The sequence below is a fragment of the Haemaphysalis longicornis genome, unplaced genomic scaffold (genome assembly GCF_048455015.1).
Source record: "Haemaphysalis longicornis isolate Haplotype H1 unplaced genomic scaffold, Haemaphysalis longicornis Haplotype H1 scaffold_12, whole genome shotgun sequence".
In the NCBI taxonomy this organism is placed as follows: Eukaryota; Metazoa; Arthropoda; class Arachnida; order Ixodida; family Ixodidae; genus Haemaphysalis; species Haemaphysalis longicornis.
The window spans coordinates 112,756,971-112,780,870 of NW_027526225.1; the positions used below are offsets into that span (position 1 = coordinate 112,756,971).

General features: G+C 47.5%; 1 protein-coding gene across 4 annotated transcripts in view; it reads left to right on the plus strand.

Moving 5' to 3' along the window:
• The window catches only part of Mmy (UDP-N-acetylglucosamine pyrophosphorylase mmy), a 78,543-nt gene extending 55,052 nt beyond the window's left edge, over positions 1 to 23,491 (plus strand). For 3 of the 4 annotated variants that reach the window (XM_077694186.1, XM_077694188.1, XM_077694184.1), the window contains 10 exons: positions 113 to 235; positions 4,435 to 4,598; positions 5,363 to 5,727; positions 7,433 to 7,621; positions 9,857 to 10,050; positions 10,641 to 10,775; positions 15,019 to 15,204; positions 18,267 to 18,308; positions 20,956 to 21,028; positions 23,016 to 23,491. In XM_077694186.1, coding sequence (XP_077550312.1) covers positions 113 to 235; positions 4,435 to 4,598; positions 5,363 to 5,727; positions 7,433 to 7,621; positions 9,857 to 10,050; positions 10,641 to 10,775; positions 15,019 to 15,204; positions 18,267 to 18,308; positions 20,956 to 21,028; positions 23,016 to 23,117 — 1,573 coding nt within the window. In that variant the 3' untranslated portion in view covers positions 23,118 to 23,491. The remainder of the gene's footprint in view (positions 1 to 112; positions 236 to 4,434; positions 4,599 to 5,362; positions 5,728 to 7,432; positions 7,622 to 9,856; positions 10,051 to 10,640; positions 10,776 to 15,018; positions 15,205 to 18,266; positions 18,309 to 20,955; positions 21,029 to 23,015) is intronic. The other variant, XM_077694187.1, reaches the window with a different exon arrangement.
• The last annotated feature ends 409 nt before the right edge of the window (positions 23,492 to 23,900 follow it).

Below are 23,900 nucleotides of genomic sequence, written 5' to 3' on the forward strand. Positions count from 1 at the left end.
TATCTCTCTCGCACGCTGTGGTGCTGCGCAATGTACATTTTTACGAGCACTCGAGACGTTGTGGCCACTTGCAGTGTTTTCACATTGTGCTTTCTGTTTTTTCTGCTCCCAGGTTCACCAATGCGGAGTTCGAGGAGGTGCAAGCGTCTCTCAAGACGCACGGTCAGGAGCACCTGCTCCAGTTCTGGCCACAGCTCACGGAAGAGCAGAGGTGCCAGCTTATGACCGATTTGAGGTGGGCCCCCGCTTGAGTGAAGCACACGTCGAGCTTTTTTAAAACGGCGTACCCTCTCTGTACCGCCTACACCTTTGCAAAATGTAAAACCTACTGCCATTGGCACCACCCCGCGCTTGACCCGCTGCGGTGGCTCAGTGGCTGAGGCATTGTGCTGCCGGTTCGATTCCCGGCGTGGTTATTTGGAAATGGCACAATAAAACAGGCCACAAAAAAAAAAAGAACCAGACAGGACGAGTGCTGATTTTAATGTTTTAATGCGTTTAATGTTTTAATCCTGTTTTAACGCGCTGTTTCCATATAACCATGTCGTAATACCAACTCGCCGAACTCTCCATCCTGCTGCAGTTCGATTCCTGGCCATGGTTGCCACTTTTCAGATGGAGGTGAGAAGCGAAAATACCCGTGTGTTCGAGATTTCGGTGCACGTTAAAGATCCCCAGGGGTTCAAAATCAATCCAGAGCCCTCCACTATGGCGCGCCTCATCGCCTGCGTTGTTTCGGCGCGTTAAACCACGTAATCAACCTACCTACCCTGCGTTTGGTTTCTTGGTCCAGTGCAAACCCATCTCGCTAAGGGAGGAGGCAGGAATCTGGGATTGGTCAACATTTTGCGTAAGCTCGCTGTGACAAACTTGCTGTCACAGCAGGGGTGTGGTTTCAAACAATGGGTCATTTTGATGGGTGGTTGGGTGATACTATGCAGGTGATGTGTGATAATGGATACAGTACCATAAAACTGGAAAATAGAATAAAGAAGTAAAGAAAAGAAACTCTGAGGACGGCTGCGCAGTACAAAAAACACGGTCCTAAAGGGGTACTGAAACAAAATTTCAAAGCCGAGATGACTCTGTAAAAGGCTTCCTTTGTATATGGAGATATCTCCCAGCAAGTTTCAACAGTAACCATTTGGTATAACATATTTTAAATTGATCTTAATCTCTGCACGCACAAGAAAGCTCAGAACGGATACCCTTTCACAATCGGCATCAGCATGACGCCATCTGCTCCTCCTGGCCCCAAACTGCCGACGTGAGGGCCCCGTGATGTTGCCAACACACTGGCTGCGGTTGGCCACATGCTGCTGCAGTAGGGGCATTTTTTTTACCTGAACTGGTGCAGGTTAGTGCAGCGTGGTGCAGACCAGTGCAGTCAGCTTGTGGGGATATAACTTAGTATAAAAGATGAACATGTGCTGCACTGCCTGCACCAGTGCAGCCAGTTGAGGTGAAAAAAAAATGCCCAGTGTGTGTACCTGTCACAGTTTTGGGACTGACGTCACGCTGCCCGGGCACGTGAAGATGGTGGAGACCACAGCCGGTCTGGGCAGTGCATGCGTCCACACTGGCAGTGGTGGGACAAGAGTGGTGACGTCATGAGCACCCTCCTGTCATGGTGGCCACCTTGGTGTTTGTTTTGTCGAAACCGAAACTTACACGAATAAACAAGGCTGGAAATAGTTATTTACGCTGTGATTGACCGTGTAATGTGCCATTCCATAATTACTGGGCTGGTAGGCACCCAAACAGTGGGAAAAATGTAACACGAATTTCGTGTCAGATACACACAAGTGCATTGCAAAGTGCATTAACACTACGTGTCTTTCTGTATCTACGACCATGTCTTTATTGTAGAATCGTACTCGAGCATGAATTAACCAGCATGCCCAGAATGCTGCTTCTATGAAGAAAAAAATCACTTTCTTATGGGGGAGTGAATGAGACAAACGAGGTAAACAAGGATGGCTTATCAAGTGTTAGAGAACGTTTTGTTCTTATTGCTGTATGGCAAAGCAAGTTTCAAACTTACCCTTCAATGAAAAGAGGAGGAAATATACGCAAGTAAGGAGAATTGCAGTGCACTTCATGCTTTCCAGTGGGCGCCCTTTGCAGGCCCCAGTTTTGTTTGAAATGATGGCATAGGTCACTAATATCCCGGCCGCACGGCAAATTTAATGTCATTCCCATGAATGTCATTCGTTTGACTTAACGCCATTTTCTTGACACGCTGCTACACGGCCAAAATTAATGTCATTTGCAAATGATGGCAGTTGCGGTGGGTGAAAACTTGCCTAGAGAAAATATTTTAGTAAGCACTTCAATATTTGTGACAACTGAGCGAAAAAAGCTTACACCATTACTGCACTTTTCAATGCACTTTATGCAAAGTTGCATCAACTTACTGAACACTAATAAACACTGCCATCGCCCCAGCGTGGAGCATATAAACAAACATGGCTGCTGGCGCCCACCACTGTGGCTGAGGCTGGCCTCGTAGCGAGACTAGCAGTTTTCTTTTTTACAAACCTATTTGGCTTGTTTCATATAAAAAATAAATGACTAAAAAATGTTACACATGTAAATGTGTTATAATGCTACCGACGCTTTAGTAATCTTTTTTTGGGTGGCCATTCCCACCGAGTCTGTGGTGTCGAAATAATAAATTTGCTGGCAGAACGCAGTCCAATAGGTTTTGCAAACTCATTAGGCCCCTAATGTCATTTTCATTGAATCATCATCGTCATCATTTATTTTTTCCTTAACGGGCAAGATCAGCAAGGAAGTTCATAAAACATGGTTATAAAACACGCATGATTGACACATAGCAGCACAAAAGGCACATTTTTCACATTTTAGGCGGCATTGACGCATAAAAATACAAAGGGCATATTTCCACTTTTTAAGCAGTAATTGCTATTCTCGTGTGGCAGCAAACAGATGTCATTTGAAACGAATGAAATTCGATGGGAATGACATTAAATTATACGCCGTGTGGCAGGGGTATAACATCCCTCTAGGCGTGCTTAGTCGTTTCACGAGGGCTACTTCCAAGAAACTTCCCTGGATCCACCCTTGCCTTTGTTAAGCGACGTCTCGTTTTAACTGCACCCATTCACCTGTCAAATCGTAAAGCAGTGACACCTGTAGCTGCCACGCAGTTGCTGCGTATGGCTGGATAAGTTTATCGTATTGTGCTAGCACACGTTACATCCTGCATAGGGCAGATGGTTTTTCAATTATAAAGTCACTTTGAGTTTTACCAGGGCCATCACAAGTTCGCTTTTTTTTTTCGCGTTTTCATACTTTAAAATTTGTGACCGCTCTCTTGTTATGCTGTGCATACATTCACAGCAGACACGAATATTTCTTAAGGTGGCATTACTGGTGATCATGTTTTTTTTTCTTTTGGTCGTATATTGCTTCATATAGTACTGCGTTTATTGCATTTGCTTTACCAGGTTTTTTTAAACATTATTGTATGTTTTTGTGTGTACAATCGTTAATACACTTGTTGTGTGCTTTTGGTATCTTTTTTATCTTTTTTTGCTTTTATGTGAGCCCCTCCCCTCTCAATGCTTGTGTGCCCTGAGGGTAAAATAAAGAAATAAATAAATGGTGAATCTTGCACTTTTCAGCAGCTATGATGCACTGATGTTAGCTTTTTCTGGTTGCCCAGAGATCTATTTTTTGAAGAAAAGTCGCAATCGGTAGGACACCTGCTGGGTTGATTGCAACCAGTTACCAAGCCTCATGTCTTCTCGAAAAATGAAGCTGCGGGATGACGAATAAAAACTTTACCATCCGTTCCAAAAGAAAGTTAAGAGAAGCGTGAAAGCTTTCTCGCATCAAAACCGTGTCAAAAGTGCATCGAAACCTTTGCTAAAAGTGCGTCCAATCGATCGTCAAACCTTGCAAGACTGAAATCGCAGACAAAGAACGAGCTCATGTGACGATTTTTTGCGCACTGACTGTCTACGAGCGATCTAGGTGTATACTGATACGTGGTTTATGAGATACGGGTATGCTGTTGTGCTCCCTCTTCATGATTGATGCGTGTGTTGTCTTATCTAGAACCATTCCTTTTTCGGGATTTTCAAGTAACCGTTTTGACACAATGGAATCCCGGTTTCACACGCACGCTGCCTGTGCAGACATCGTATCTGAGTTTTTCAGTTGACCAGTCGGTCTATCGGGAAATGCGTTAGTTTTTTCACAGGGCGCTATCAGTGTCACTAAGAAAGCTTTTGTGTTGATAAAGGCCGGGAACGGGCTAGAGGTGTGATTAGAGCATTGACGGGCAGAAAATGGATGAGGCTGACGAAGGAGAGGGGTGATAGGGTGTCGCAGGAGGACACCGTCATTCTGTTTGCTGTAGACATTTAGGTGACAACTCTTGGACTGCACCCCTGGTTGTTGCAGGTACATTGACTATGCCCGGACCTCCACGGCATTCAAGGAGGCCACGGAAGAGGGCGCGGGCGACCCCGAGAGTTTGGACGACCTCTTGGAGCCCATCCCAGCCGACCGCCAGGGCTCGGTCTCCCGCTGCTCTCCCGAGAAGCTCGAGGCCTACCGCAATGAAGGTGGGCATTGCCGATGAGGGGAAACAGAGGTCTGCACGGGGCTACTAGACAAGGGCTGAACAGGGCACAGAACGATGCGTCAGCAGGGTGTCCGTGTGTGTTGTTCTGTGTATGCTGCGTGAAAAATTGGCTTTGCACGTGCTTTCTGCTTGTTTTGCTTCGAGTGACGTCAAAGTGGTAGGATTACGGCCACCCCTCCCACCTCCCACTCCACTCCTTTTCCCATCTCCTTGTCATCTTCATCCCTTTTCTCCTCCAATACCTCACTTCCCTCCAGCCCTGGTTTGCTCCCCCCTCACCCTATCCACTTCTCCTGCATCCATCCCCTTTCCAATCACCTCTTTCTCCTCCTGCCTTCCCCCTTGCGCCCCATCTCTCATCCTCCTACCTCCTCCTCCCGTTCCCCCCTCTCTGTGCCCATGGGTCCTTGTATAATTCTTGGGTTGTGGGTTGGTTGGTGACCCACAGGTCACCAACCAATGGGTCAACAACCAACAGGTGGGTCACATTTTGGTCACCACTGGCGGGTAACCAGTGGCCCACCAACGGCCGGCGAGTCAACGACCCGCAGACCTACCAAAAACACTCTCTTGACTCGGGTGACAGATGGACAGAGACCAAAATTTTCAAGCCGACCCAGCGCAAAGAGGGGCATGTTGCTGACAGATGACGTGTCACATGTAAGACACAGAATGCCGTGCCACGTGCTCAGCAGCAGCGAGCGTCGCTAGAAGTGCTCTCCTCCCGCTGCGCCCTGTGTGCAGGCCTGCGGCTGGTGTCCGAGGGCAAGGTGGCGGCCCTGCTGCTGGCGGGCGGGCAGGGCACCCGGCTGGGCGTGCCCTACCCGAAGGGCATGTACGACGTGGGCCTGCCCTCGCACAAGACCCTGTACCAGCTGCAGGGCGAGCGCCTCTGCCGCCTCACGCAGCTCGCCCAGGAGGTGACCGGCCGCCGGGGCAACGTCCCCTGGTACATCATGACCAGCGAGCACACCAAGGAGCCCACGCTCGAGTTCTTCGCCAAGCACGACTTCTTCGGCCTCCATGAGGACTCGCTGGTCGTCTTTGAGCAGAACATGATGCCCGCCTTCACCTTCGATGGCAAGATCATCCTCGAGACGCCCTACAAGGTGAGGGCCGGCCAAGCAGTCGTCGGAGCGGAAACTGCTTGTTGGCTCCCTCGGCGGATTGAGCGTACTGTTGCTTACTGTAAGGCTGGAAGCTCATTGTATGGCCACAGCCGCTGTATGTTTATGTTTGATAGAATCGTAATGGGGAAACAGGTGCAGGGAAAAAAACAAAACAAAAGAACCTTGGTGCAGTTTTAAAGGAGCCATGAAGAGAAAATACAACTTCGTTTAATTTGAAAGAACTAGCATTCAGTATCTCACTCAGCTCCATTACAGCCACGAAAGTTGTTTTTTTAACGAAAAAAAGCAAGAAGTATTTAAAAACTTTCAAATTTTGCGCCACAGTGACGTGTTATGAGCAAGAATGACGTCATACGGGCCAACAATAAAACATAATTTTTAGTGCGTTAACTGCACGTTAGCATTCAAGTGATGCGGTCAAATGGAACTAGAGGCCCCATTACAGACGTCCAGTCATGTGTCGTCGCGATAGGTCTGTTAGGAGGCCGCCAATCGCACAAACAAGGTTCCGTGACGTCATAGAAAAGTTGCGGGAAATTGGCTAGGGGGTCGCGACTGCTTCACACGTTTTCTTTAATACCTCAGTTATTTGTTCGAAGATTGCGATGATATTGGTATCATTGTTATGGGGAGTAAGCCGTCTTTTTAATAAACACAACTTGTATTTTGTCTTCATGGCTCCTTTAAAACTAACTTCCGGATGACAGCATGATGCAGTAGATACTGGCTGGGAACGAGGCCTAATTGGCTTGGTTTATGCACTTTATGATGGGCATTTATGAGTCAATTATGAGTGAGTGTAAGAGAAGTAGGACCGAGAAATGCCAGCTTTAATGACTCCTAAACACCTGAGAAATGATTTGTCACGGAACAAAAGAAAGTAGAGCTACGAAAAATGCAATCTTTCGGTTAGGGCAACACTGTTTTTAAGTGTCTCTTCAAGTGATGCCATCCTCTCCATCATTGTGCCAGTGTATGGCAGATGTAATCACTGTGGTGTGCAGGCAGTGGGGTTCTAGGTGGGCTCCATATAAAACATGTCCGTTTCCTGCGTACCCAATAGCATGTTAAGGTTGGCACGTGCATAGTAGTGTGAGAAAGTAACCATTGCATGACCCCTTGGGATTTCGAGTGCACATTAGAGTTGAGTTGGGCTGGCTTTTGCAAACATGTTAGGTGCCTTTGGGGAGGGAGGGAGGGAGGGAGGGAGGGAGGGAGAGAGAAGAGAGAGAGAGAGAGAGAGAGAGAGAGAGAGATTTTATTGAAGCTCGAACAGACAATTGGGGGAGTTGGTACGTTATTCCTAGTAACAGTGCAAACAGCACCACGAGGAGGGTTGCAAGCTGGGCTAGTTGGAATTGAGACATTCTTGGATAAAACCAGCGCGAATTCAGACAAAGACAGAAAGAAGTAACCACGATCCAGCGGCTGTCCTTGTGGTTCCTTCCTTCTGTCTTCGTCTGAATTCGCGCTGGTTTTATCCAAGAAAGCACCACGAGACAGAATTTTTGCACTGTTACTAGGGATTTTATTGAAAGATAGAATGAATGAAGGAGCTGCAGGGAGTGTTACGAGATTCAGAGGCCTCGGTCCAGGCTTCTGCTGGCTGCTTACTGAACGAAGTCAGTCGGGTTGCGTTTCCCGTCTTCTCTTGCCTCTCACCACTTCCTCCACTAACTCCCAGGTGGCCATGTCTCCCGACGGCAACGGGGGCCTGTACAGCGTCCTCCAGAGGAAGGGCATCCTGGCCGACATGGAGCGCCGGGGGGTCGCCTACGTCCACGTCTACTGTGTGGACAACATCCTCGTCAAGATGGCCGACCCCACGTTTGTGGGCTACTGCGTCGCTAACGGGGCTGACTGCGCCGCCAAGGTGTGTGTGCGCGTCTTTTTCTGGAGTGGAGTTGATGCCGACTGGTGGGCACGACGGCAGTCTGTAGCTTCTTTGTTTCATCCCTCCCCAGTGTTGCAGCTTCTCGTTCGTTTGCTTCCACGTCCTGTCAGGCACCTTCCCTTGAAGGCTCCCATTCCACTGCTCTCTGCTTTGACCTTAAAGGGGTCCTGAAATACCTTCCGCCGATGCATGGATGTACATGTGACCAAATAAATCAATGTATTAGCTATCTCCTCCCACAAGAATTTTGTTAAGCGATGAGTATTAGGTGAGAAATCGTAAATCAAAAACCGCGCATTATCGTCACACCGCATTTCCTCCTCCTTTCAACTTACTCTCCGCGGTTGACGGCGCGCCAGCCTTCCCTCCCGTGATGCTGCGCTCCGCGGCGGTGACGTACTTCCGCTATTGCGCTGCTCACGCTGCCGTCTGCTACGGGCAAGCTTTGTTGACACCTTGAATCATGCACTCCGCTCAAGGCTGGAAAAGCGAACGAAAAACCTGGCCGCATGTGTGCGGCGGCCTGGCCTTGCCCTTTCGCGGTGTACGTTGCTGTCTTATTTTGCGGTGGTGGTAATTCCTGCCGGCGGCATGTGAAAGAAACATTTATACCGATACAGAACCCGTGCACAAAACGCTTCAATCATGTGACCAGTTCAGCTTGGGGCGACGCGTGGTGGAGAGCGGCAACGTTGGCAAAAGACATGCAAAACATGCTCCGGCGCGGCTCTGAGCTTCCTAGCGCTGGAGCGAGCGCCATTTCTTTGACAATCTCAAACATCGGTTGCCTTGGCAACAAGGCACAAACCGCCCCAGAAGTCAGTTACGGTTGCGTGATCCCGGTTCAGCTTGGGGCCCCATCTCGCGACATGTGGGCACTGCAGGCGTACCACTCACTCCCATTGGGAAGTGTGAGATGCGTTTGGCATTACAGGAGGCGATGGTGTGTGTGTTGTGGACGCCTTTGTTTCGCGATGAAATGCGACGTTGTGCTTCTGCGGGTGGATAGTGCTTCCCATGTTCTGGATTATCTTTCTCGAGTGACGTACGACTCAACCTCGCATGGGGTATATGCAGTGTGTGTGGCTAAAAGCCATCTCGGCTTGCGCGCCAGAGTTAAGTGACTTGCTGTTCGTCCCCGCAAACCGCGCGCGAGGTGAGTGCCGAATTTACGACGGGCAGGAGCAGGCAACGCATCGTCTGTCAATCGCGGTTCAGACTTGCAACGCATGTTGTGACGTTGTGTTCGTTCGGAACGTGTCTCTGGTTTGTTTTGAAGTTGAATAAAATGTATCCGTCAAACCCGGGCATTCGGCTCAGGGCGTTCTCTGCGATTGCACGAAAGAAGTGCCACAGGGCTTCAACGCTTTTTTATGGAACGTACTCGAAAAGAGAATACCCATGTCGTGATATGGCCGTGTTGCATTCAATACGAACGGTTAAGCGTTTGTTTACACTTTTTTCGTTTGTCGTAAAATGTCCAAGCACTCCGGCACTCCACTCCGCTGGCAGATCAGCCGGCGAGCCGACGCTGAGCAGACGACTCATCTCTTTGCCGGAAGTGCGTGAAAAAGCCGCCCAATAGCAGGATGTCTAGCTCATGACGAACATCTGGGAATCGATGATGTAGACATGTGAAGAAGGCGGCGTCCAAAAACACGAAGGAAAGGGTGAGAAAAAAGCGACAAACTTTGCAACAAAAGTGTGAGCAGTGTGAGCTTTCCGCTGCGCGTAAAAGAGTAATACTTGGCACAGGGGACGTTGACGACCCAATCTAATGATTACGCTAGTTCATTTAGTGTGCTCAAAACGCCTTTCAGGGCCCCTTTAGCAACTTCCTGCTCGACAGCCAGTTTGCATACACTGTGAGTTTGTGAACATGATGCAGTGAGCAATGATCATGCTTGCCTGGTTTGAAGGGCCTTCTTCGAGACATCTTAGATCGTGGTTTTTACACCCAAGAGTGCAAAGGCCAACCGCCCATGCACCAGGCAGCCTTCGAATGGTCATTTCCGAACAAGAAAATGGAACAGTGAAAAAAAAATACCCGCTTGTATGGAGCAATATGCCTTACTCACTCAAACAACTGTGAAATGAAACGACACAGGGGTACAGGCCAGTGTCGTCGGCATATCGATTTTCCTCTATGTGGGCGGGTAATCTTGCTGCCCCCCACAGCCTTCCAGAGTTGACTCCTTTCCCCCCCTCTTGCAGGTGGTGGAGAAGGCGTTCCCGACGGAGGCCGTGGGGGTCGTGTGCCGGGTCAAGGGTCGCTTCCAGGTGGTGGAGTACAGCGAGGTGTCCCTGCGCACGGCCCAGCGGCGGAACCCCGACGGCCGGCTCACCTTCAACGCCGGCTCCATCTGCAACCACTTCTTCACGCTCGACTTCCTCAAGCGGGTCTCCGCGTACGTTCCTTTCTTCCTCTCCCGCGAGCTCTTTATGCACTGTATTTTCATGCGTATAACCCGCCCCTGCATAAAACCCGCACCAAAAAATATATATATCCCCGCGTATTGCCCGCAGATTTTATACATAAAAGGATGGACCAAAGCTACTACTTAAGCAACATTACACATTTGTTTATGCCAAAGAACTTGCCTAGCTGACTACGTAACTAGATGACCTGCCGCATACCTTTTTTTCAGATTGGTATATTACTGACCTGTGTGCAAAATAAGCATTGTCAGTGGGATAACAGTGGCTTAGTCGCTATTACTGCTGTAGGGGCATCACGGCCCAACTGGCATTGCAGTGAAGCTGCACCAAAGGAAATACCTTGCATATAAACCTTGCCTCTACTTCACCTCTGAAATTTTCGCATTTTTGGTGCGGGTTATACGCGCGAAAATACGGTAGGGCTCGGCAGACGAGGCCAAAGGGACCTTCCAATAATCAAGTGCACATTAATGTTATCATGTGCTCGGGTATTTTTGACCCTGTTCTCTAATGAACTGGCTTTCGCCGTCTTTTATTTTTTTTATATTTATTTTTGCAGGGGCACCAACCTCAAGTACCACGTGGCCAAAAAGAAGATTCCCTACGCGAATGACCTGGGTGAGGTGGTCAAGCCAGAGAAGCCGAATGGCATCAAGCTCGAGATGTTCGTCTTCGATGTCTTCGAATATGCCGAGTGAGTTGGGCACCCCCCCTTCCCCGTTGTTCTGCCTCGAAGCAGTTCTGTGGCAAGGGCCCCACAAAACGAGTCGAGGCGTGCTAAAATCACAGTGTCGATTGATTGATTGATTGATTGTAGGGTTTAAAGGAGCCATGAAGAGAAAACACAAGTTTGGTTCATTCGAAAAGTTGCCTCGTTAGAACCATAACGACACCACTTATAATGCAAACTTCGCTCAAATAAGCTACATAATTAGGAAAAAAGGGAATGACCATGCGACCCACCAGCTCATTTTCCGCAACAGAACCTATGATGTCACTCGAGAATGCTCTGCGATTGGCGGAGGCCGGCAAAAGCAAACGCATGTTAGGCAGGGCTTACAGTTTGCATAGCGAGCTATATGCCCGTGAAACATACTGCACATTCTTTTTATGACAAAGAACGGTGGAATAAACGGTTGAAGTTCCGAACGAACACGCAAGCATGTGCGCCAATGCGTACGAAACTACCGCCGGCCGAGCTCGACATCTCGCCGTCGCGCAGACGAATTTTCGGGTGCGAGGCTCTTAGGGGCCAACGAACCGTTCCAGCACGTACAGCCGCGACCTTGCTTGGTATCTTAATCCCTTGACAGGGGGTTGGCCGTCATATCGCCAACCAGCAAAGGTAAAAATAGAAACGACGGGAGTAAGGAACAGCAAGAAGCGACGAGATAGTGCCAGTCGTCGCATAAGTTTCGAATGGTGTTGGCTTGCTGCTGTCGTTACGAGCTCGTTTCCAGTTTACAACCACTGAAAACTTCAGTTTGTTCGAGTACTTTACAATGAAATTTCGTTGCTGCTTTTGAAATGCCCATGTAGTACGGGCAAATAGTCGAGGGAGTGCGACATCCCCGCCGGTGAAGAGATCTCCTTTCATGTGCTGCCAAACGACGAACCGCGGCGAAGCAAGTGGCTACGTTTTGTGAACTTTGCAAACGGAGGAGAAAGGGAGCTAAAGGAAGTACGAGTGTGCTCGCTTCATTTCCGACGAAGTGATTACGGCAGGGACCCTTACGTTAGCTCACTCCTGGGACATGCTGGCGCTCGTCGCCGACTTCGTCAAATCGCCGTCAAAGCGCTCTGACCTTGGGGAAAAAAAACGCCGTACACACCGCGCATTGACGCTCGTATCTTTCTGGTCGGAGCAGAGAGCTCGCGCGAACGGCTTTCCATACACGACACCGGCCAACTGGCATAAGCGATACTGCTACTGAAATTGAACTATTATTAACCGTAATAAAAATACGGCACATACGTACCAGTCTGTATTCGTCCGTCGCGACGGGGCTGACGAGGCAGCGGTGCCGACTGCTGGGCGTTCGTCTGTTGTGGCTATCGCGGAATGGTCGCTTTTCCGTCCACTGCGTATCCCACAACTCTTGCCGCTCGTGCACTTAGAAGCATTGAGCGTTCAAGTGGTGTGAGGTTGTTAAATGCAAGCCCGAGCTTCTCGGCGAGAGTTTTGTTCTCCGGATCAGGCGATTCCATGACTAGGGCTGCGGGTGCACTAGGTTTTACTAGTATTTTTAAAATGGCCGCCGTCTCGGTCGACTCCCGCGTGTTGGTGCTATATGGAGTCGACATACTCAGTATCTGTTTCATGGGCCGGCTCGTATGACGCCATTGTTCACGTGACGAAATGTGCAATTTTAGCGGGAGATTTAAAATTTTGGCTTAAATTGCCTTATTTCTCAGTGAATAAAGCATAATTTGCTTCCGGGAAAGCGCTTGGGGTACTATGAAACACCTAATCTTTCGAATAAAACAAACTTTTGTTTTCTCTTCATAGCTCCTTTAACGCGCCGACGCAACGCAGGTGATGAGGCGTGCTGTAGTGGAGGGCTCCGGATTAATTTTGACCACCTGGGGATCTTTAACGTGCTCCTTGGTTTTCGCCTCCATCAGAAAGTGGCCGCCGCGGCTGGGAATGGAACACGCGACCTCGTGCTCAGCCACCGCGGCGGGTAAAATCGCCGTGCCAAGAAATGGGTCCATGCTAGAGGGGTGCGAATATCAAATTATTGGCTGCGAAACGAGTGTGGATGGTGGTAGCTGACTGCGAATCAGATGAGCAATCACAACACCTTTCCTTTTTTGAGTATGAAGTTTGTTAAAAGAAAAGAACATTTTAGGGGTCAGATTTCATGCACTAGTGCGTTCACACACTATTGCCTGAACGAGAAATGGTACAAAAAATGACAAAAATATGACATCGCAACAGTACAGCAAAAGAAATCAAAGAAACTTGGCAGGCATTGTGAAGAAATAGAAGGGCTCTTTGATGCTCATCAAAGACCTTCGATTGTAAGGCATTCAACTTGCTCGCTTCTAAAGGATGGCATTCCTTGGACAGCAAAAAAAAGTGCTAGGTGGGCATGCTAATAACAGGCGTGGCGAGGTATCTTGTTGGAAGCGTAGCTGGTAGTAGCTTTTCGTTTTTTGTTCATGCCAGTATTGACCACACCGTTTCATTACTAAATTTTGTGTGAAGCTAGCATGTGCCAGCATTAAAGGGGGCACAGTGGTCTTTGGGACCAAAAAAATTGCCCGAAAAAGCATTTTTTCAGGTAGTATCCCTTTTTCTTGATTTGCGCAGTTTTTCCTCCAAAAATTCCATATACGTAAAACAGTACCAGGTACTTATAAAAGCCGTATGGGCCCGATTTCAACAAAGAAATAATTATTTTCCCATAATTCCCCACTTTTTCGTGTTGAGTGGTATCGCAGTGATACAAAATTCTCCAGAGCTACATCCCAGCACGTAGGGCAGCTAGGAACATCATTTCTTTTGCACTGGGAAGCTGAATGTGTAAACCATGCGATACGGGAAGCATATTTTGCATTTTGTGTTTCAGTAGTTGTTTAATTAGCAGTATTTTTAATTGGTTAGCAGGAGCAGTTCAAACCTAGAAGTTAGAATTGATGTAACCTTGTATGTGATTGCAAAACAAAAAAAACTGCTTCCCATGTTTCATTCACCACAACTTCTGGCATCTATTCATGTCTTGCTGGTAATCTTTTGTTGAATAGTTTTTTTCCTATTGTTCTCAAAAACAATCAAGGAACATTTTTAATGAACGCAGAAACTAGTTATCTCGCATCAAAACTAATTGGATATTTGAAATCAGCTAAAAAAACTGAACAGGCCTATGAAGCTGACCAGTGTGCCCCCTTAACATGTCTGTTTGGTCAAATATTATGCAGCTCCAATCTTTTCTTGAAAACTAAAGCAACGGTGCGTGCCATATGATAAAACTTCCAAAGTGCATTTGTCGTGGAGGAGAGCCTACATTCAGGGTATCATTTGTGAATTTCTACTATTTAAAAAAAATGACTATTTGAAAAAAAAAAAATAAAAAAGATTGGATAGACTAGCAAACAGCATTTGCAAAGTATTCGGGCTTTCAAATAACTTTAAGTAGCTACTTGCTGCATAACCAATCGGAATCTGCTGGCGGAGGCACGAACTTTTGTTTCTGCTTTGCGGTGAGGCGTTGGAGTTCGAGCTGTTCCAAGACTTCCTCCGACGTTGAACAATGTGCCAGCTTTCATCTGAGACAGTCTCAATGGTTTTCGCAAGATCTGCCACTACACAGAGTGTGCATAAGTGGACACTTATTTTGTGTCTGGGTAAGAAAGACTGTTTTGGCCAAGCAATTGGCTCAGTTTCCCAGCCAGTGCTGCCTTCAAATACACCCCCTTCTGTGCTGAGACTCTGGCGAGGAAACCTCCTCCTCCTCCTCCGCCTCATCATCATCATCATCACAATCATCATCATAATAATTATCATAATCATGCTCACAATCATCATCATCATACTCATCATCATCATCATTGTATCTGTAGTCATCATCACCCTACTCGTCATTATAATCTTAATAATCATCCTCCACATCACCCCTGCCACCACCACCCGTCATAATCATCGTAATAGCAATTATCCCTTCCCTGACCATTCTCTTCCTCCGTCCTTGTACCCTCATACACATACATGATCTTGGGGTGCGCGCACAACCCAGCCCTCCCACCTTTTCCCACTTCCCTTCCCCTCCCTGAGCTGTGGAAGAAGCTGACGACCAGCGCCGGCTTGAATGCACAGCAACTCCTGGTGTCCAGGGCTGAGACAGCACGGCCGCCCACGGTCTCCTGGACGGAGGAGCCGCTCCCACATCACCAGGCTCGCAATAAAGTTTTTCCTCCTCCTTCGTCCCTTGCAGCAACTTCTTTGTGTGGGAGGTGCTGAGGGAGGACGAGTTCTCGCCCCTCAAGAACGCCGAGGGTGCGGCCAAGGACACCCCGAGCACGGCGCGCCATGCCCTGTACAGCCTGCACCACCGCTACATCCTCGGTGCGGGCGGCAAGCTGGTGGACGAGGACGGCTGCCCCATATCCCTCATCCCAAGGTCTGCCACTGGCTGTTCTGCCGCTGTTCTTTGCGTTGCTCCTCCTGGGTTCATTCGGGTCATCGGGCTTGGTGTCACTTGTGACACGTGCTGTGGTAGCAGATTGATTGATTTAATTGGTTATGGAGTTTAATGCTCTAAAACTACACAGGTTATGAGGCGTGCCGTAGTAGAGCGCTCCAAATTAAGTTTAACCACCTGGGGATCCTTAACGTGCGCCGAAATCTTGAACACACGGGTGTTTTGTGCTCTTCGCCTCCGTCAGAAAAATGAACTTGTAGTTGGGACAGTCGATGAGAGAAGCAGAGCAACCAGATATATCTAATGATTTGATGAATGAATAGGGAAGCTTCACGTTACATCAATGTCTGCTAGAAAGTCGGAAAGAAATCTACCTGTGATGCCAATGAGTTGGAACTGGAGATGTTTTAGAGATGTTCGATGTTCGGCGTAAGTTTGCTGAAGGCTTATTCTTCAGCATTCAAAGTAAGGACGTCCGAATAACAGTAGTTTAAAACATTTTGAAATGTCAAGGTATACATCAGATTACTTAGCAATGCATGCAGCCATGTATATGGCTAAATGCCTAATGCTTACGGGCTAGTCTTATTCAGTCATCCTTAATATAAAACGGGAAGGCTGGCTTTCTGGGACAAATCTGGAAGTGTTTGAAAAAAAAAATGCTTATAGCTTTCAATATGCTGTCAAGTGGTGCTCGAAAGCTTTCATTTTTACCTCCTTTCTGATGATTAGCATAAGCCAGAAATATCGCAGCATGCGTACGTCACATCCTATTCGTGAAGTGCACGCTTCCACTTGCATTGCGTGCATCAGAATGTCCTCGCAAAACGCTTGTCTTTATGTTTGCACCATGCATCTGTGTTTTGAATGTGCCGAACATACAAACATGCTTTCTTCCTCAATTTTCTGTTTTTGCTGCCTTCTGTTTTTCTTCATCGTGAACTGCTTTTTTACGGAATAGCCTTGCTACGCCTGTGACATTTTGCGTGAAGTGCCAAGCAAGTATGATCAGTGTTGTATACAGACCCTACCTACCGCCTATTCGTGTCACTAATGTTGACTGGCAATGAAAGGCTGAGTAATGATACTTCTGCACCCACTCTGAGTGTGCAGCCAAGACTGCAGTAGAATTACGTCCCTTGTGTGTTGGTTGTAGTCATGCGTTGCAACCTGCACTTTGAGGGCAGGGGTGTGTTCTCTGCCTCGTAAAGCAGTGTCAGTTGTCCTAATTAGTTCTGGTGGGACACAAAATGCACCTTAGGGGTGCACCTTGGCTTGCCTCTGGCGCTTTGGCCAATCTCCCAGTGCAAGCTAAGTTACGGGTTCTTGGTTTTGGCTCCAGTGTATAATAACTGTGCATGTGCTGCGGATACAACTCCGTAATCTTAACCCTTTGATGCCCAAATCTTTTATTTTGTTTAAGCGTGTGAGTAGTTTTTTATGTTCTAAAAGGACTTCTGACATCGCAAATGTGAAATCAGAAAAAAATTTGGACCAATAACACGGACACTAGGACACGCTGGGCACTGGCTGCCCATAGGTCACTTGAACGAGGGAGCTACCTTGGTCACCATGATTTTTGGTTCAAGTGAAAACAATAGCGTAAAGTTTGTATTGCTATCATTTGTGATAACAACGAAATTGCACAATTTCGGTTGCCTGCCACTGGCCCACTGAGCCGCCCAGGCTCGATGCAAGTTCACACGCGTAAACAATATTTTTTTTTAGCACACGGAAGTACGCTGAAGTACGCCCTCTCTTCTTTATTTTTGAAGGTCCGGGATCCTTTGTCCATCGATAGGTTGTGTGAAGTGTAAAAAAAAAAAAAAAACCACAAAGTGCGAGAGAAAAAAAATCTTGTTTGAGTTGTTGCTGCTGAGCAACACTGGGCATCAAAGGGTTAATGGCATGAACAGAGCACTCGCCCTGTGTCTTCCTCCCAGCTTGTCGCGTGTCTTTCTAAGCAATCTGTAGTGTTGTCTAGAGCCTATTATAGCAGTTGGAGCCGGCATACTTGACGGGTCGATCGCAATCCAGGTTTGCAGAGCTGGTCATGTTGTACACTTGAGATACTTGCTTGGTGCTTCGAAACGTCTGCTCGCTGTTTGTGCCTAGTTTGGCCGGCACACTTGTACTGTGACCAGTTGTAGGAAATATTGTTGCAGAGCAGCTTGACTTGCACGCATCAGCTGGCTTGCTGTTTGTTTGCTGCTTCATTCATTGCTGTTTGTTTAGTTTATACTAGTTTAATGCGATTTCGCTTTTATTGCAGACCTGTCGCACGGTGGGACAAAGGAAATGACATTGATAGCTGAATGCAAGCAGGGCTGCTAATTGCCGTTTCTTGTTAGCCTTTTGCTGTAATGATCGACTGAAAGCCATTTGTAGCCTGAAAAATGCGCCGAGATATTAGATGTTAAAATGATAAATTAAAGTAGTAATGATTAGATATGTTAGAGATATTAAAATGATAAAGCATGATTAAAGTATTAACGTGTGATCTTAATAGTGTATCAAGGGGACTGATTTTTTTTTTGTTGTTATTAAAAACTGCTAAAATGTTTTGCACTTCAAAATGACCAAAACATTAGTGTAGGGTAAAAGGTTTTCCCCTCTGGTAGCGCTGTAATGGATCTTGCAGATAACTGCGGCTGTGAGGTCATAGGAGGGTTCGTTAAAACCAATGACAGCTGTACTGAAAATCTTGGCAATCATAATGGTCGAAACCTCTTTTAACAAAAAAAAATTTGTAAATGGTGTATTTGTTTCTGAGTGGTCACGTTGAACCTGCTTGCCAGTCATTTTCTTTTATTTGAACTCAGCACCAGTACTGTAAAACGGTTTGGGTTTCACTGGCCTGGCACAAAATACAGTTGAAGGTGTGGGGGGAAAAAAATGTCATTTCCATGTTGTTCTGGGTGAGAGGTGTGTGTAGTGAAGCGTGGAGGCATGCCTGTTCGACACATGCGGCATGCTGCACCTTAGCTGAAAATTGCATGCCTCTCTTTTGCACGTGTCCCCTCACCCGCTACCCTTGTCAGGAGGGCCAAGGAATCTGAGAACGGACATGGTGACGACAAAAGGTACTGCACCTTCCTCGAAAACTACGCTCGAGGCGACCCGACTGCATTTCTGAGTGGACTGTTTGGTGTTGGCAGGAAGCACAAGCAGACTCGCAGGACGTGGAAGTTTCCTAAAAGAGCAATTTTTTCGTTGCATCGCTCAAAACAGGGGTCTCAAACTCACATCAATCAGTGGGCCACAGTTACGAAATTCAGTTACGAAATTCAGTTACGCAAGGGTCAGGACAGCGAAGAAGGTTGAAAGAAGGCGGGGGGGGGGGGCGGGGGGGGGGGTAACAAAATGTCAGAATGCTGCAATTTGAAAGAAAGAAGTCCATTCCCACATCTTGCAAATATGCCGGATCATTTCTGAATGGAATATGGCGCCCGGATTCGAGAAACAAATCAATACCGATCTTAAAGATGACTAAATTCGTGTCCTTTCTGATAACGTGAAGCCGTGAAAGATGAAAACAACACGTTTTCGAGCAGTCCCTGGCCATTTGCGTCCTTGGCTATGTAAGCAAGGTGCGTATTCGCTTTAAAACAACAACAAAAAATATCAATGAACCAAGACACTCGTGGGTGGGCCGGGCCGTGTGTTTGAGACCCCTGGCTTGAAGCATTGCGGCAGGGAGTTGAGCCAAGCTAACATTTATGTGTATTGATGTAAGTCTGTGAACGGCTGAACTGTTGAGAGGCATAAGGGGGAGCAGAAGGGGCAAACTTTTGCGCAGTGATTGGCACTGCATTGTGGTGCAAAGATCGTTTTTACCGAGGAGTATTTCTGTGTGTTTGTTGATACCAGACTTCAAACTACATTCTATGAGCAACTAGATGTGATGGGTGGGGTTAGGTTACCGCAGCAGGAAAATTTCATGTTGTGGGCTGCGGTGTTGACTAAAAATTCCACGAGTCCAAGTTTTCTTTGTGCCTGATTTGGCATTACTTTAATTTCTTTGCTGTCTGGGGAAAAAGATGCAGAGAATTACGCCTGTGCCACACAGGTTGTTTCGAAGGCCTTTAAATGCATTGTCTATCAAGTGATCTGCCAATTGCACTCTCTCCACACGGTGTAAACCAGAGGCCGCCAAGACGCCTGTCTTAATAGCGAATGACTGGAACCCTATCGAAAGTTTCAAACACCATCCACTCTACTACCAATTGAAAGTTTCCGTGTAGCACAAGTGTGCAACCGAATGTAATTGAAGCGTTACGACAGCTGTAGGGATCCATGCTTGAATTGTTACCACTTGTCGCCAGGTTTGATTCCTTGGCATGCCAGCAAGCTGTGGTCGTGCTAAAATTGCCGGTCCACCAGTAAGCGAATACAGGGCATACCCTCTCGCATGCACAGCTCTAACCACAACAATACCTCGATCTGGAAATGTTAAGCAGGTACTTTCAATAGAGTGAGGTATCTTGCTGTGAATGAAGCAAGAGAATACTTTCTCCGAACTTAGAGTTTAGAAAAAAGGCATTCGAAATGCAATCTATAAGTGCTGTTTGAGAGCACAGTGCAGATTGTCTAGGCAGGAAACTTTTCGTGCTTTTAAGGGAGCGTTGCAGCTTACTCTATTATTAAAGGCATTAGCTGTGTTATTAGGCTAAAAATACTATCGAGGAAAAGCGAATAAGTACATTGAAAGGGAACTAGACAGGCATGTCTACAAAATATTCATTGAATGTGATTCTGTAAAGGCAGGATGAAAGAAAGGCAGATAAGCAGGTTCTTGGGTAGAAGTCTGTAAACGTTTACAAAATATCCTAATGCAAATTTTCATTTAAAAATTCAGTATACTTTTGGCGCTGGTGTGTTTCGAATCGTACCACAATAACTAGCCCAGTGCTGTTAAAGTCAGGAGGCCACGCAAGGCACTCGGGCCACTGTATGCAGCCTTAAATTTGAAGGTTACTTGCTGTAACTAGTGATGAACTCTTTGGCACAGAGTCCAAGTCTGTGTGGAAGCAATGTGTAGTTGTAGTGCTTACAGTGCAGTCTCTATGCAGTTCACTGATAGTGTTGCACTGCCAATGCATTCTGTAGCTGCTAGCATTCTGTTTTTCAATGGCTTTTACATTTTGTGCGAACACTGGAGTAGTTCTTGACTATCTAGTCGTTTGTCTGGCCCGTTTACTGGGTATAAGGGAATCGGGGGCCTGTGAAACTTCAAACCAGTCAACATCTGTTTGCACTGAGTGGTAATGACTACATGTCTTGATAAAAGGACCGTAAAGACAACGTACATTAGGAAAGTTCACTAATGTTGACGGCATTGAAAGGTCACTAATGTAGAGTAGTCGGCACGTTAATTGCAAACTCCATGCTAGCAACAACAACATTCTGGCATAGTGTTGTGATCAAATGGAACGTTGTGCACCATTAAAATCACACAATTATGTTTATTGGAAGTTGCTTTTATCGGCAGCTGGAAATATAAACAAGCTAGTCTTAGTGAGTTTATTGGATGCAAAAAATGGACTGGTGAGCTGCCACTCTTTCATCTGTTTTGCTTGACTTAAGTGTTCTGGAGGTGGAAATACAATTTTCCTGGTTCTCGCTCTGCTGAGGCAGTTTTTCGAAGGAACCAAACTTTTTTCCATCACAAGTTTGTGCCAGATGGAACCAGCTTGTTGTGCCTGCTCCTTGTGTGCTTTCTCTTTGCAGCCAAAAAGAAGACCTCAAGTACGAACACCCCGTTGCCTGCGAAATTTCTCCGCTAATCTCCTATGATGGGGAGGTGAGTTCTAGTGCTTACTCGCAGTACTTACCGATGGCTTACTTAGTAGATTTTTTTTTGTAAATCTGGACAGCATGTGGTGCAAGTAAGCTTTCGTAATGAAGTAGAAGGGTTTGCAAGAAAGACCTTTTCTTTTTCATAAAATTTGCTTTAGTCAAGAGGGGCATGTCACTGATAAAACAGTTTTATCTGAACCAAATCTGGGTTACGTAAATGCTTATGAAGTCGGGACAACATGTGATGAACATGACTTGCATGGTGGTGACATGCCTGGTAGACTTGCGACCATCTTGTTTGCGAAATCACACCGAGTCAAGTTGACAAACTTGAATTGCTCGATTGAAACTTCAGAATTGATGTCTCCTGTTAAACATGACTTTGTGTAATTTCCCCTTCATGAACAAATCCTATGGACACCGGTGATTACATGCTCAACAAAGCGCGGGTGTCAACCTTCTTTCGTTTTTTTTTTTTTTTTTTTTTTTTTTACAGCTGACAGGGATTGTACGTGGTTCTTGTATATGGCAGACAACGCCTCCTAAAAAAAACTATGCCTGGAACGTGAGCCGCGAACTCGCTGCCCTACCCTCTGATTTTTCTCTCCCCCTTCGGTACGAAGGCGAGCGCCTCTGGCGGTCGCTCCTGTAAACAAGCCGGCCAGCGGCCGCCGGGGGCAGAGCCGCCCGTTCCGCGAGCAGACGACACCTTGCCGACCGCGCTTTGTCACCGCACAACACTCAAGCGGCTTCTTTATCGCTGTTGCGAGACAACAAATTGCGAAATAAAATGAATTCCACTTTCTTGAAACTCATTTTAGGTAAACGAAAGAGCATATCAAGACGTAGGCCTGGCACAGGCCAAAATAGGCACGGTCGAAGTGCCTTAATTCGGTTCGCCGAGCGATGACCAACCACAACGAGACTGAACACATACCGAGGCGCGAGCACTCGACGGACCGCACCTCGGCAGACCGCCCGATGTGGTTCAGCACGAAAGATTGAATGACCGAGTACAGCGAAATAACGAAGGCTTTCTGCTTGGCTCGCAGAACTCTCCCGCCCCCATGCCCGAGGTTGAGTCGAGAACAAGGCGTTTTATTTAGACAGCTGCAGACCGGCTCGCTACCCAGCCCGTTACTGATACATCGCATGTACCCTGAGACGCAACCGACCGACAAGTGCAAAGGCTGCCGATGAGAGACGGCGAGCTTCATGCACATCCTGGGTTATTGCACCAAACACCCGGAAGAAGCCTAGTCAGGAAGGATCCCACCGCGACTAGAAGCAGCCGCAGGGAGCGAAACCCCGGAATATTAGCACTGGGCCGTCCAGCAGGTCATCGAGGCGCTAGCACCTACGGCAGGGGCCCGGCGGACCGGCAACGGCGAGCGGCCAAACCCAGTCCGCGCAGCAGGCACCCCGAAGATGACCCCGAAGTATATACCCGAAGTAGGAGCACGCGAACGCTCACTGTGTTGCGCGTTCCCATGCACGCACGCACGCACAAAATCTCCCAGGAAAAAAAAAAAGATACCACTGCTGTGGCTGGATGACTACATCACGCGGGTCACCTTACGGGTATTTTTTTGAGGCTGGCCAGTTTGTTTCAGTGCAAAATTTTGCTGCAGAGTTGCAGGTAGGTTTCAGCGCGGCGGCGGCTGCGCTGAATCTACGCCGACGGAAGCTCGCGGGCTCGCGGTCTCCGCCGGCGTTCAGCGCGGAGGCCGGCTGCTCCCGGCTACTCCATTGGTTGCTCCGGTAATGTCACGTGACCAAGCGGTACGAAGGCGAGCGCTCTCGCACGGCGCCTGGTCACAACACGCGGCAGGGAGCTCTCCATGGGAAAAAGAGCGACGTTCCAGGCATAGTTTTTTAGGAGGCGTTGATGGCAGATTAGCTGTTGCACTGATTCACACAAAGCAATTTGTGATGTCCTTGCGGGCGTTTTTGCGACACTTGCCGAAAACGCTGCGTCCAAAACCTTTCAGGGTCTCGAAGACTACGTGCGTGACAAGAAGTTCACACCACCCGTGCTACTGAGCAGCCCCGAAGAGGAGTCCATCTTTCAGAATGGAACGCGCAAGGACTGAGCTCTGTACCGGCATACCGGAACCGCGCCTCCTCCATTTACACTTGGGAGCAGCTACCGCCTACAATTCCAGCGCACCAACCGGAGCTAGCTCTTTTTGTTTTGTTTTTTTCCCCCTTCCTCCACCTTCTTTATTCCTTGCTGCCTTTTTTGGATAGTGTGTCGGACTGCTTGGAGCAGCTTTGGTTTTGGGACCAGCTTGCCTGTTGCGGCGTGCGCCGGTGCTTGTGGTGCGAGTGACGTTTGGCAGGCCTGTGTGCTGTGCGGCTGGCTACAGAGGCACGGCGGGACAGTGTAAATAGTTGACAGCTGTACAGAAGCCTGCTGAGTGGGGTCCCTGTTATTCGGGGGGAAATAAAGGAACGCCGTACGACACCTTCTGGCTCACTTATTGTGCAAAGTTTCGCGCTTCTGCGACTTACTGCAGAGGACCAGTTTTATGAAGGGGACCAGACAGCACACAAGTCGGCATTTTTTAAAAATTAGGTGAAGCTAATGTTGGTACAGACTTGTTCGATTGAAAGCTGAAACGGCGCTGCCATAACAAGTTTGCCAGTTTATACAGGGTTATAATAGCGTAAATGGAGATAATTGGTCGGGCAGGTTTTAGAAAAACCAAAAAAATTTGGCTGTAAAGAACTTCCACTCAAGACAAATGGCATAGTAGACAATTATCTGAATTTCTGCAGGTTGTTTTTTTTATAAGGCAACTTTGTTGAATGGTTCTGGGAATTAACAAGTATTTGGACCGATAGCCAAAGGCTAATGTCCAGTCCACATAGAG